The sequence below is a fragment of the Salmo salar genome, chromosome 19, assembly GCF_965601325.2.
Source record: "Salmo salar chromosome 19, fSalSal1, whole genome shotgun sequence".
NCBI lineage: Eukaryota > Metazoa > Chordata > Actinopteri > Salmoniformes > Salmonidae > Salmo > Salmo salar.
In genome coordinates, this window is record NC_138309.1 from 71,902,651 (window position 1) to 71,916,462 (window position 13,812).

The window sequence follows — 13,812 nt, forward strand, 5'->3', positions numbered from 1 at the left end:
TGTTCGAAAAAGTTAATAATTTATGTCCCAATAGTTCCTTCTTGTTAGCGCTGTACTGAAGCGCGCGGGACTTGTCGTCATGAATTTGCAAAAAATATATATTTACGTTCATTCAAACATGTCAAACGTTGTATAACATAAATCTTTAGAGCCTTTTTCAACCAGAGCTTCAATAATATTCAAGGCGGACGATTGCATTGTCTTACTAAATGTTTCGGAACAAAAGGTTTCCCATGGGCGCCCGCGTCATAGTAGTAATAGCCTCCCTGTGACCAACTTCCCAAGCCTCTCTTTGGGTCAGTTTCTACCATAGAAGACTCAAACCACTTTGTAAAGACTGTCAACATCTAGTGGAAGCCTTAGGAAGTGCTAAATGATAAATAAGTCCCTGTGTGTTTCAATGGCAAAGGTTTGAACTGATTCACATCAGTTCAAACATCAGATTTCCATTTACTGTTAGGATTTGTCTCAGGGTTTTGACTGCCTTATGAGTTCTGTTATACTCACAGACACCATTCAAACAGTTTTAGAAACTTTAGGGTGTTTTCTATCCAAATCTACTAATTATATGCATATTCTAGTTACTGGGCAGGAGTAGTAACCAGATGAAATCGGGTACGTTTTTTATCCGGCCGTGCAAATACTGCCCCCTATCCCCAACAGGTTAAAGAGAAGTTAATCTTTAAACCGATGTATAACACTTGTATGTTTTATGAATTTCTATAATGAGTATTTCTGTTTTTCAATTTAGCGCTCTGCAATTTCACTGGATGTTGGCCAGGTGGGACGGTAGCGTCCCACACCCCCTAGAGAGGTTAAGTAAATCAATCAAACATTTATTAACCCCTGTGCGGCCTCACATCCAGCGAAAAATCATATCGCCATTAGCATAACAAAATTTAATAATTATTTTTTTTCATTTTTTTTTCTCAAATTATACCGTTTTATAGATACACCTCTCCTGAATCGAACCACGTTGTCCGATTTCAAAAAGGCTTTACAGCAAAAGCAAAACATTAGATTATGTTAGAGGAGTATATCGTAAAAGTAGCCACATAGCCATTTTCCGACCAACCACATGCATCACAAATAACCAAAAAACAGCTAAATCAGCACTAACCTTTGACAATCTTCATCAGATGACACACCTAGGACATCATCTTACACAATACATGCATTATTTTGTTCAATAAAGTTCATATTTATATATAAAAACAGCATTTTACATCGGTGTGTAACGTTGACTAACTATTTTCCCTCAAATGCATCCGGTGAAACAGCGCTACAATTTACTAAATTACTATTCGAAAACATTTTTAAAATGTAATATTGTCATTCTAAGATTTATAGATGAATATCTCTTGAAAGCACCTGTAATGCCAGATTTAAAAATAACTTTACTGGGTAATCATACTTTGCGATGAAAGGGGATGCGATACTCTGAAGAATAGGCTAACGTTACAGGTCAGCGCCATCTTGGAACAATCGCATATCACATCTAGTCTTGTATACTATTGTCAATAATCCCTTACCTTTGTATTGTATAACATATCGTCCCAGGAGTGTCATCTGATGAAGATCATCAAAGGTTAGTGCTGCATTTAGCTGTGGTTTTGTTTTTTGTGACATTATATGCTAGCTTGAAAGATGGGTGTCTGATTATTTCTGGCTGGGTACTCTGCTGACATAATCTAATGTTTTGCTTTCGCTGTAAAGCCTTTTTGAAATCAGTGTTCCGCTAGCAGAACGTCTCGATGTAAGAGGTTAACCTCTTGTCGTTCGCCTAGGATGGGGGCGCTACAGCGATTTAAAAAAAAAATTGGGCCCATTTTAACCTCTCTAGGGTAGGTGGCACCAAATCGGCCCACCTACGTAACAGCCAGTGTAATCCCGTGGCGCGTTATTGAAAAACCTCAAAAATGCAAAAACTTAAATTTTTCAAACATATGACTATTTTACACCATTTTAAAGACAAGACTCTCCTTCATCTAACCACACTGACCGATTTCAAAAAGGCTTTACAGCGAAAGCAAAACATTAGATTATGTCAGCAGAGTACCCAGCCAGAAATAATCAGACACCCATTTTTCAAGCTAGCATATAATGTCACATAAACCCAAACCACAGCTAAATGCAGCACTAACCTTTGATGATCTTCATCAGATGACAATCCTAGGACATTATGTTATACAATACATGCATGTTTTGTTCAATCAAGTACATATTTATATCAAAAACCAGCTTTTTACATTAGCATGTGACTAGCATTCCCACCGAACACTGCCGGTGAATTTACTAAATTACTCACGATAAACATTCACAAAAAGCATAACAATTATTTTAAGAATTATAGATACAGAACTCCTCTATGCACTCGATATGTCCGATTTTAAAATAGCTTTTCGGTGAAAGCACATTTTGCAATATTCTCAGTAGATAGCGCGGCATCACAGGGCTAGCTATTTAGACACCCAGCAAGTTTAGCACTCACCAAAGTCAGATTTACTATAAGAAAATTTTTATTACCTTTGCTGTCTTTGTCAGAATGCACTCCCAGGACTTCTACTTCAATAACAAATGTTGGTTTGGTTCAAAATAATCCATAGTTATATCCAAACAGCGGCGTTTTGTTCGTGCGTTCAAGACACTATCCGAAAGGGTAAATAAGGGTGACGAGCATGGCGCAATTCGTGACAAAAAAATTCTAAATATTCCATTACCGTACTTCGAAGCATGTCAACCGCTGTTTAAAATCAATTTTTATGCAATTTTTCTCATAAAAAAGCGATAATATTCCGACCGGGAATCTGCGTTTAGGTAAACAGACGAAAGAAAATAAAGCATTCGGTCGACTCGGGCACACGCCTAAGCCCATAGTACTCTGATCGGCCACTTGCCAAAAGCGATAATGTGTTTCAGCCAGAGGATGCCTCGATATCGTTCAGCTTTTTCCCGGGCTCTGAGAGCCTATGGGAGCCGTAGGAAGTGTCACGTTAGAGCAAAGATCCTCAGTCTTCAATAAAAAGAGCCAAGATGAAACACAACTTGTCAGACAGGCCACTTCCTGCATGGAATCTTCTCAGGTTTTGGCCTGCCATTTGAGTTCTGTTATACTCACAGACACCATTCAAACAGTTTTAGAAACTTTAGGGTGTTTTCTATCCAAAGCCAATAATTATATGCATATTCTAGTTACTGGGCAGGAGTAGTAACCAGATTAAATCGGGTACGTTTTTTATCCGGCCGTGTCAATACTGCCCCCTAGCCCTAACAGGTTAAACGGCCTCCTACTCAAACTCAGAAGCTAGGATATGCATATAATTAATACTTGTGGATAGAAAACACCCTAAAGTTTCTAAAACTGTTTGAATGGTGTCTGTGAGTATAACAGAACTCATATGGCAGTCAAAACCCCGAGACCGATCGTAACAGGAAGTGGAATTCTGAATTGCGGACTCAACTTCATCAGTTTGCCTGTAAATCACACAGTGAGCAATGGTTCATTGAGCACTTCCTATTGCTTCCACTAGATGTCCCCAGTCTTTACAAAGTGATTTGAGCCTTCTACTGTGAAAACTGAATGAATGAGATGCAGTGGAACGTGGTCACACGGAGAGGGCCATCACCATTATGACGCCGGCGCCCCTGGCTACCCTCCCCTTTCGAAACTTTTTGAAACACAATGCAATCGTCCCCCTTGAATCTTATTGGAGCTCTGGTTGAAAAAGGCCCTAAAGATTTATGTTATACAACGTTTGACATGTTTGAACGAACCTAAATGGAAAAAATATGATTTTTTATAAAAGTGGAGTCCCGAGCATGACGGAACTTTTGGTGCAGCCTTCAGAACGCGCTAACAAGAACAAGCTATTGGAACATAAAGGATTAACTTTTTCGAACGAAAATACATTTGTTGTGGACCTGGGATTCCTAGAAGTGCTTTCTGATGAAGATAATCAAAGGTAAGGGATTATTGACAATAGTATACAAGACTAGATTTGATGTGCGATTGTTCCAAGATGGCGCTGACCTGTAACGGTAGCCTATTTTCTGAGTATCGCATCCCCTTTTATCGCAAAGTGTGATTACCCAATAAAGTTATTTTTAAATCTGGCATTACAGGTGCTTTCAAGAGATATTCATCTATAAATCTTAGAATGACAATATTAAATTTTAAAAATGTTTTCGAATAGTAATTTAGTAAATTTTAGCGCTGTTTCACCGGATGCATTTGAGGGAAAATAGTTAGTCAACGTTACGCGCCGATGTAAAATGCTGTTTTTATATATAAATATGAACTTTATCGAACAAAAGAATGCATGTATTGTGTAACATGATGTCCTAGGGGTGTCATCTGATGAAGATTGTCAAAGGTTAATGCTGCATTTAGCTGTTTTTTGGTTATTTGTGATGCATGTGGTTGGTCGGAAAATGGCTATGTGGCTACTTTGACAATATACTCCTCTAACATAATCTAATGTTTTGCTTTTGCTGTAAAGCCTTTTTGAAATCGGACAACGTGGTTCGATTCAGGAGAGGTGTATCTATAAAACGATATAACATAGTCCTATATTTGAAAAAATATATATATTAAATTTCGTTATGCTAATGGCGATAGGATTTTTCGCTGGATGTCCTTCCCACATATGGGATGGAGCCCGACCAGGGGTTAGCCACAGATTCCTCATCTGGTCTTTTCTCTGCACCTGGGTCCAAGCTTACCACGTCACACTAACTGCACTACTAATGTAGATATACTTTCATTATAATTCTATGCTGCTATTGCACTGTTATTCCACTCTATGGAAATGGGCAAACAATGTCCATACTACAGTTGAAGTCGGAAGTTTACATACACTTAGGTTGGAGTCATTAAAACTCATTTTTCAACCACGACACAAATTTCTTGTTGACAAACTATAGTTTTTGCAAGTCGGAAGAGTACGCAAGTATAAACACCATGGGACCACGCAGCCGTCATAATGCTCAGGAAGGAGACGCGTTCGGTCTCCTAGAGATTAACGTAGTTTGGTGCGAAAAGTGAAAATCAATTCCTGAACAACAGCACAGGACCTTGTGAAGATGCTGGAGGAAACAGGTACAAAAGTATCTATATCCACAGTAAAATGAGTCCTATATCGACATAACCTGAAAGGCCGCTCGGCAAGGAAGAAACCACTGCTACAAAACCGCCATAAAAATAGCCAGACTACGGTTTGCAACTGCACATGGGGACAAATATTGTGCTTTTTGGAGAAATGTCCTCTGGTCTGATGAAATAAAAATAGAACTGTTTGGCCATAATGACCATTGTTATGTTTGGAGGAAAAAAAGGGAGGCTTACAAGCCGAAGTACTCCATCCCAACCGTGAAGCACGGGGCTGGCAGCATCATCTTGTGGGGGTGCTTTGCTGCAGGAGGTACTGGTGCACTTCACAAAATAGATGACATCACGAGGAAGGACAATTATGTGGATACATTGAAGCAACATCTCAAGACATCAGTCAGGAAGTTAAAGCTTGGTCACAAATGGGTCTTTCAAATAGACAATGACCCCAAGCGTACTTCCAAAGTTGTGAAAAAATGGCTTAAGGACAGCAAAGTCAAGGTATTGGAGTGGCCATCACAAAGCCCTGACCTCAATACTATAGAAAGTTTGTGTACAGAACTGAAAAAGCATGTGCGAGCAAAAAGGCTTACAAACCTGACTCAGTTACACCAGCTCTGTCAGGAGGAATGGGCCAAAATTCACCCAACTTATTGTGGGAAGCTTGAGGAAGGCTACATGAAATGTTTGACCCAAGTTAAACAATTTAAAGGCAATGCTACCAAATACTAATTGGGTGTATGTAAACTTCTGACCCACTGGTAATGTGATGAAAGAAATAAAAGCTGAAAAATCATTCTCTACTATTTTTCTGATATTTCACATTCTTAAAATAAAGTGGTCATCCTAACTGTCCCAAAACAGAGAATTTTTACTAGGATTAAATGTCAGGAATTGTGAAAAACTGAGTTTAAATGTATTTGGCTAAGATGTATGTACATTTCCGACTTCAACTCTATGTTGGGGTGGTCACAAGAAGGGAGCAAACTTTCCTAATGTGGTAGAAGGAAGCAGGAAGATCCCTTTATGGCCTAGAATTCACCTCAGGAGAGGTGAGTCAGTCTTCACAGTAAGAACTACCCATTCTGTATGGTGTACTTATCCCAACAGGCACCCATGGATAGAATTGTTAGGAAATGGGAGCTTGAGCATCAAATTCATACTGACCTCCCTAAGCCCGAAGTCAACCCCTGCCCTGTGTCTTTGTAATGATTTGAAGGAAGATGTGGGAGATAGAGTTTGTCGTGTATATATGGGTCGACTTACCTCCTGGATGGGGGGGATGTTGTTATTTGGGGAGAACAAATGTACATTAAGAATTCTGGTCACCGACCTTTTCAATGAGACCGGTCAAACCAACTCTGGGGAACTGAAGCACACCAAATGACTCATCCCAGACAATCAGGAAGCCTATGGTCATGTCTTACACCCGGGTGAGATTTTTGGTATGCCAGTCATACCCTCCTGGGGTGTGGCTGTCCTGGGAAAGTGGGTAAACAATTTAACCTACTCTTTACAGGCCCATATGAATTTAACGATCAGAGGATTTAGCCAACTCTCATTTGATGTCCAAAATCTGAAAGCAGTCGTCGGCCGCCATGAGTTGGCTTTACATTATCTTTTGGCGAAGGAAAGAGGACACTGTAACATACTAGGTATTGTTGATCCTGAGAATTGTGTTATGCTCCTCCCTGACTCCTCTGAGAATATGACTGTGATAATTGATAAGATTGCTGATCTTAACCTGTTGGGGCTAGGGGGCAGTATTTGCACGGCCGGATAAAAAACGTACCCAATTTAAACTGGTTACTACTCTTGCCCAGAAATGTGAATATGCATATAATTAGTAGATTTGGATAGAAAACACTCTAAAGTTTCTAAAACTGTTTGAATGGTGTCTGTGAGTATAACAGAACTCATATGGCAGGCCAAAACCTGAGAATATTCCATGCGGAAGTGCCCTGTCACATGTTGAAGTGCCCTGACCAGATATTGGGAGGTCATTGTTTGAGGATGACGGAGCACTGTGGAAGAGAGGGAGAAATATTTCCCATACAGTGGGGAGTTCAAGAAGCGATCAGAGAAGTTGAGCAGTGGTCCCTCAGGTGGGGCTTCAAGATCAGAAGCTCCAACATCTTTAAAAAAGCTAGATGTAATTCAGGCTCAAGCTCTAAGAATGTTGTTGAGCAGTCCAGACTTCCCCGGGGACAGCGCTGCAGGTAGAGTTGGGAGAGATGCCATTAAAGTTGAGAAGACAACAACTAACCATGACATATTGGGTAAATATTCAAGGACATGGTAAGAGCTGCTGAGGAAGGAGTAGATCCAGTAAATATATAAGTGAACATTTAAAAACTCAGTACAATGCTGTCTTGAATATATTCACAGATGGATCTAAGGACCCGAAAACAGGTGCAGCTTTTAATATTCCTGAGTTTAAGGTGGCAGTGACAAAGGGAGCAAAGGATAATTTATCCATATACACAATGTTGCTGGCCATACTCTAGGCTGCAGAATGGGTGGAGTAGGTGAGGCCAGACCGGGTAGTCATCTGCTCTGACTCATGTGGGACTCATGTGGGTCTCCCAAGTGACACAGTGGTCTAAGACACTGCATCTCAGTGCAATCCAGGTTGCATCACATCCGGACGTGATTGGGAGTCCCATAGGGCGGCGCACAATTAGCCCAGCGTCGTCCGGGTTTGGCCGTCATTGTAAATAAGAATTTGTTCTTAACTGACTTGCCTAGTTAAATAAAGGTTAAAAAAAGGGCAGCACTGATTAGCTTAAATTCATTTGTGTCATGGAGCAGACAAGATGTATGATATTTTGTGGAAATGAGGAGGTGGATGTTCTCACCAAGCAGGCTCTCAAACATCCTAATGTTGATATGGAAATGTCAATCACTAAAGTAGAAGCCAGGGGGTTAATAAGAACAGTGGTTAAAAACAAATGGCAAGAGATGTGGAACAGGGAGGGAAAGGTGGGGCAAGATCCAGGAAAAGGTGGGGCAAGGATGTCCTCAGGTCGAGAGAGAAGGGAGGATGTAATCATAAGGCTGAGACTGGTACACACAAGGCTCAACAGTACATTGAAATTGGTAGGAAAACATCTGACTGGGAGGTGTGATCACTCTAGCAACCCACCTCGACAACATCCGGTGAAATTGCAGAGTGCTAAATTCAAATTACAGAAATATTTAACATTCATGAAAATACAAGTGACATACATCAAAATAAAGCTTAACTTCTTGTTAAACCAGCCGCTCTGTCAGATTTCAAAAAGGCGTTATGGCGAAAGCACACCATGCAATTATCTGAGGACATTGCCCCGCATACAAAATCATGAAAAACATTGCTGTTTGAATGAATGCTTACGAGCATGCTGCTGCCTACCACCGTTCAGTCAGACTGCTCTATCAAATATCAAATCATAGACTTAATTATAATAAACAAAGAAATACGAGACTTTGGTCATTAATATGGTCAAATGCGGAAACGATCATTTCGAAAACAAAACGTTTATTCTTTCAGTGAAATACAGAACCGTTCCGTATTTTATCGAACGGGTGTCAACCCTAAGCCTAAATATTGTTTTTACATTGCACAACCTTCAATGTTATGTCATAATTATGTAAAATTCTGGCAAATTAATTACTGACTTCACACAGTTCGCAACGAGCCAGGCGGCCCAAACTGTTGCATATACCCTGACTCTGTTTGCACTCAACGCAAGAGAAGTGACACAATTTCCCTTGTTAATATTGCCTGCTAACATTAATTTATTTTAACAAAAAATATACTTCTGTGCATTGATTTTAAGAATGGCATTGATGTTTATGGTTAGGTACATTTGTGAAACGATTGTGCTTTTTTCGCGAATGGGCTTTTGTTAAATCGTCACCTGTTTGGCGACTTTGAAGTAGGATGTGATTCGCACCGCATTGATTATATGCAACACAGAACAAGCTAGTTAACCTAGTAATAGCTAGTTAACCATGTGTAGTTAACTAGTGATTATGTGAAGATTGATTGTTTTTATATGATAAGTTTAATGATAGCTAGCTACTTAGCTTGGCTCCTTGCAGCCACAAGGTCCTTTTGACGCTGCACTCGCGTAACAGCTGGTCAGCCTGCCACGCAGTTTCCTCATGGATTGCAATGTAATTGGCGTCCAAAAAGGCAGATTACCGATTGTTAAGAAAACTTGAAATCGGCCCTGATTAATCAGCCATGCCGATTAATCGGTCGACCTCTAGTCAAGTGCTTGTCAAATTGTGATTCAGAGACTGATGAAGTGTGAACAGCTGGTGGAAAAGCACAGCTCATGCCTTTCAAGCAACTTTTTTCAAAATCATTAGAGTTGCATCATGCAGCCTTACAATATATTAAAAATTGAAACATGTAACTCAACGTTTGTAGAAGTACATTTACATGAAAAACTCTAAATTAAGCATATAGAAGTACCTATTTCTTTGTTAACTTCTATGGGCTACGTGGAACGCTAGCATCCCACCTGCGGGACACAGCCAGTGAAATATCAGGGCGGCAAATTCAAAACAACAAAATGTCATAATTCAACTTTCTCAAACATACAACTATTTTACACCATTTTAAAGATACACTTCTCCTTGATGTAACCACATTGTCCTATTTCAAAAAGACTTTACAGTGAAAGCAAAACATTAGATTATGTTAGGAGAGTACATAGACAAAAATAATCACACAGCCATTTTCCAAGCAAGGACATGTGTCAATAAAACCCAAAACACAGCTAAATGAAGCACTAAACTTTGACTATCTTCATCAGATGACACTCTTAGGACATTATGTTACACAATACATGTATGTCTTGTTCGGTAGAGTTCATATTTATATCCAAAAACAGCCTATTACATTGGCGCGTGATGTTCAGGAAATGTATTCCCACCAAAACCCAGTGAATGTCACATCAATTTACAAAAATACTCATCATAAACGTTGACAAAATATAACAATTATTTAAAGAATTATAGATAGACTACTCATGGATGCAACCGGTGTGTCAGATTTTAAAATAGCTTTACGGAGAAAGCACATTTTTCAATATTCTGAGTACATAGCTCAGCCACCACAGAGAGCTATACAGAGACCCGCCAAGTTCGGGGCAACCTAAACTCAGAATTAGTATTAGAAATATTCTCTTACCTTTGCTGATCTTCGTCAGAATGCACTCCCAGGACTGCTACTTCCACAAGCAATGTTGTTTTTGTTCGAAATAATCCATATTTATGTCCAAATACCTCAGTTTTGTTCATGCGTTCAGAGCACTATCCAAAGGCATAACGCGCGAGCGCGGTACCAGAGACGAAAAGTCAAAATGTTCCATTACCGTACTTAGAAGCATGTCAAACGCTGTTTAAAATAAATCTTGATGTTATTTTAACGTAAAATCGCGATAATATTCCAACCGGACAATAGCGTATTCATTCAAGGAGAAAAAGAAGGAGGTGCGTGCTCGCGGGACCGAGCATATCCAATCCCTTTGTTGCCAGGCAGTCCACTCAGTAACTGAGCTCCTATTATCTGCCCAGTGACAGGAGAATGCTCAAACCACTTTCTGAAGGCTTTTGACAGCCAATGGAAGCCTTGGGAAGTGCAACGTAACCCCACAGATACTGTAGTTTCGAAAGGGACTAGAAAGAAGAACTACAATTCTCAGATCCTCCACTTCCTGGTTGACTTTTTGACATGAACTCATGTCATTTTCTAAGTCACCAACTTCCCGGCTTTCTTGTTCGCTCTCTTTTCACTGCAAAAGCCTGAAACAAGGTTCTAAATACTGTTGACATCTAGTGGATGCCTTAGGAAGTGCAAAATTAACCCCAAGTCACTGTGTGTTAGATATGACTTGATAAGACTACAAGCATCAGATTTCCCACTTCCTGGTTGGATTTATCTCAGGTTTTTGCCTGCCATATGTGTTTATTATAATTAAGTCTATGATTTGATATTTGATAGAGCAGTCTGACTGAACGGTGGTAGGCAGCAGCAGGCTCGTAAGCATTCATTCAAACAGCACTTTACTTCAAGCCTTTATTTATTTGAGACAAATATAATACATAAATAAAATCTATTTAAAGTTAAAATAAAAGTGTATTGTTGTAATTGTCATTATTACAAATATATATATAAAAATTGTCAGATTAATCGGTATCAGCTTTTTTTGTCCTCCAATAATCAGTATCGGCGTTGAAAAAAATCATAATTGGTCGACCTCTACACATAACAAAGCCTCGAAATTCATGGCGGCATCCCCTTTGTGTGGCCGTAATGCGCCCCCCCAAAAAACATGCCTTTTGTAGCCAGTGGCCGTGAGTGCTGCTTTGTGCCCTTCTCCCAGAGTGGTAGTGTGCTCTGAAGCACCTCTCACACAATGCTCTCTATCACGTGATTGGGGTCTTTCTCACAGGCTACAAGTGAAGACAGACACATCAGGGACGCAACTCTGTGCGTCCTCATCCAATTCCAAGGTGCATATTGAAGATATTAGAGAAACTGTCCACATTTACTTTTCATCAGCCAACAAGATGAGTAGGCGTAACGAACACCAAAAACAGTAGCCTATGTCAAACTACTATCCCCCATAGTACAAAAGTCCACATGTTCTGTGCGAGAAATAAATATTTCAAAACATAGTCTGGGACAGTTGTGGGATGTAATAGATCCCAAATTAATACAACCAGTAGCATCAAACACATTTTATTATGCAATGTGGATTACATAACAGATCAAAACGTTTAGCTTAAAATGTTGATAAACTATTAGGCTATTTCTTCACATTATAAGCGCAGCGATGCGCACATCGCATTAGCGGGAAAACACCATTATCAAAAGTGACCACAAATGCAATTATGCATGTAATGCTTTATTATGTCCCGTGTGGCTTAGTTGGTAGAGCATGGTGTTTGCAACGCCAGGGTTGTGGGTTCGATTCCCACGGGATACCAGTATGGAATATTTTTGAAATGTATGCATTCACTACTGTAAGTCGCTCTGGATAAGAGCGTCTGCTAAATGACTAAAATGTCAAATGTAATGAAGGTGAATTTAAGGTAAATTGTTCCCCAAACTTGAAACTCACACGTTGCTTATGTATGCCATTGAGGCTCTACACCACTTCTAAAGCAGATTAATGTGCTTAATTTTAAGAAGTTATTTGGCCACTGTAGTTGTGATACAAACCTTATCAAAACATATAGGACTATGGGCTAGGCTACATGATTAGAAAAAGTTGCAAAAAAAAGTTATTTATGCTGGGCGTCATTCACAAGTGGTAGTATATAATTTACAAATGATAGGCTAATATTGTTAAAAAATATATATATATTTTACCTTTATTTAATGAGGCAAGTCAGTTAAGAACAAATTCTTATTTTCAATGACGGTCTAGGAACAGTGGGTTAAAGATATCACGTAGTAGAACTGTGTAAGTGTTGCTCTCCACTTGAAATCAATGGAATTAGAGTATGACAACTAAGGAGATGGAGAAAATTCTGGTGTTTGATTGCAAATATGTAGACTGAAACACCTGTCTTCAGATTACATCTCAAACTAAGGGCAACCATGGCATCTGTGACTGAGGGAGAAGTGTCCATTGTATATGGGTAAGAGTCTAGCTAGCTACATTTTCAGATATTACACATTTCAAATTTTGTGAGTCATTTTCATTTCAAGTTAATGTACTCTTAGCTAGCTAACGCTGGCTAGCTAGCTAAAAATAATAATAAAATAATAAAAATACAAATAATTGCTATGTGTTTCTACATGACCTTACAGTATAACAGAATACTCATCAAGATAGCACTAATACATGAAAGAACAAACTCAGTGGCCTTGTGGTTAGAGTGTGTGTGTGTGTGTGTGTGTGTGTGTGTGTCACTTACGAACATGACCCTCTTGGGGATGTGGTCCGACTCCACCAAGGGATTTTTGTAGAGCCACTGCTCCTCTGGCTGGATCACTCTCTCAAAGGGCTCCAGGAACTCTGTGAATCTGAGGAAGAGACACAAAAACACGCGCATTAGCTCTGTCTTTCACAATACATTCATTTTTGTATGGGTGGCCCCAGCTGGAATCAAACCCACAATCCTGTTGATGCAAGCCTCATGTTCTACAGGACCACAAGATCTAGTTACAGTAATACTATGATTTTAGTACTTCTTTACGGTTTGGACAGCAAACTAGCACTGCAACACTATGTTTAGAACATTGAAGAGGATATTTGCTACTGGACTTAACACATTTTTACACTTAACAGTTAAAGATGCCATCTGGGATCTTAAACACTTACACATTTGTAACATATTGTATGAATTGGAATTTTTAACGTCATACAAATTACAAAAAGTTATATACAGTATATTTGGACCCATTTTGGCTCGCGAGCACTACTTTCAAAACTACTCACTAAAGACTCCTGTTCTGTAACATCCATGTCGTTCTGCGTCCAAAATGGAACCCTATTCCCTACATAGTGCACTACTTTTGAACAGAGCCCTGGTCAAAGTAGTGCACTATACATGGAATTCTGTGCCATTTGAGTGTACCATTGAGTACCAAGAGGTTAGCCTGCTTGCCCCACAGCTTCCTCCAGCCTCTCTCTCCCTAGCCGCCCAGGGACCTGTCAGACCCGACCTTGTTCTCTTCCAGCGAAACAAAGGCTTTC

At 39.6% G+C, this 13,812-nt stretch overlaps 1 protein-coding gene across 1 annotated transcript in view; it reads right to left on the reverse strand.

Annotated features, from left to right (window-relative positions):
* Positions 1–13,254, reverse strand: part of LOC106579442 (phospholipid phosphatase 4) — a 76,858-nt gene extending 63,604 nt beyond the window's left edge. Inside the window, exons 1-2 of the mRNA XM_045701936.2 lie at positions 13,232–13,254; positions 13,031–13,139 (exon numbers count right to left, since the gene is read on the reverse strand). Coding sequence (XP_045557892.1) covers positions 13,031–13,139; positions 13,232–13,254 — 132 coding nt within the window. The remainder of the gene's footprint in view (positions 1–13,030; positions 13,140–13,231) is intronic.
* Positions 13,255–13,812: the final 558 nt, after the last annotated feature.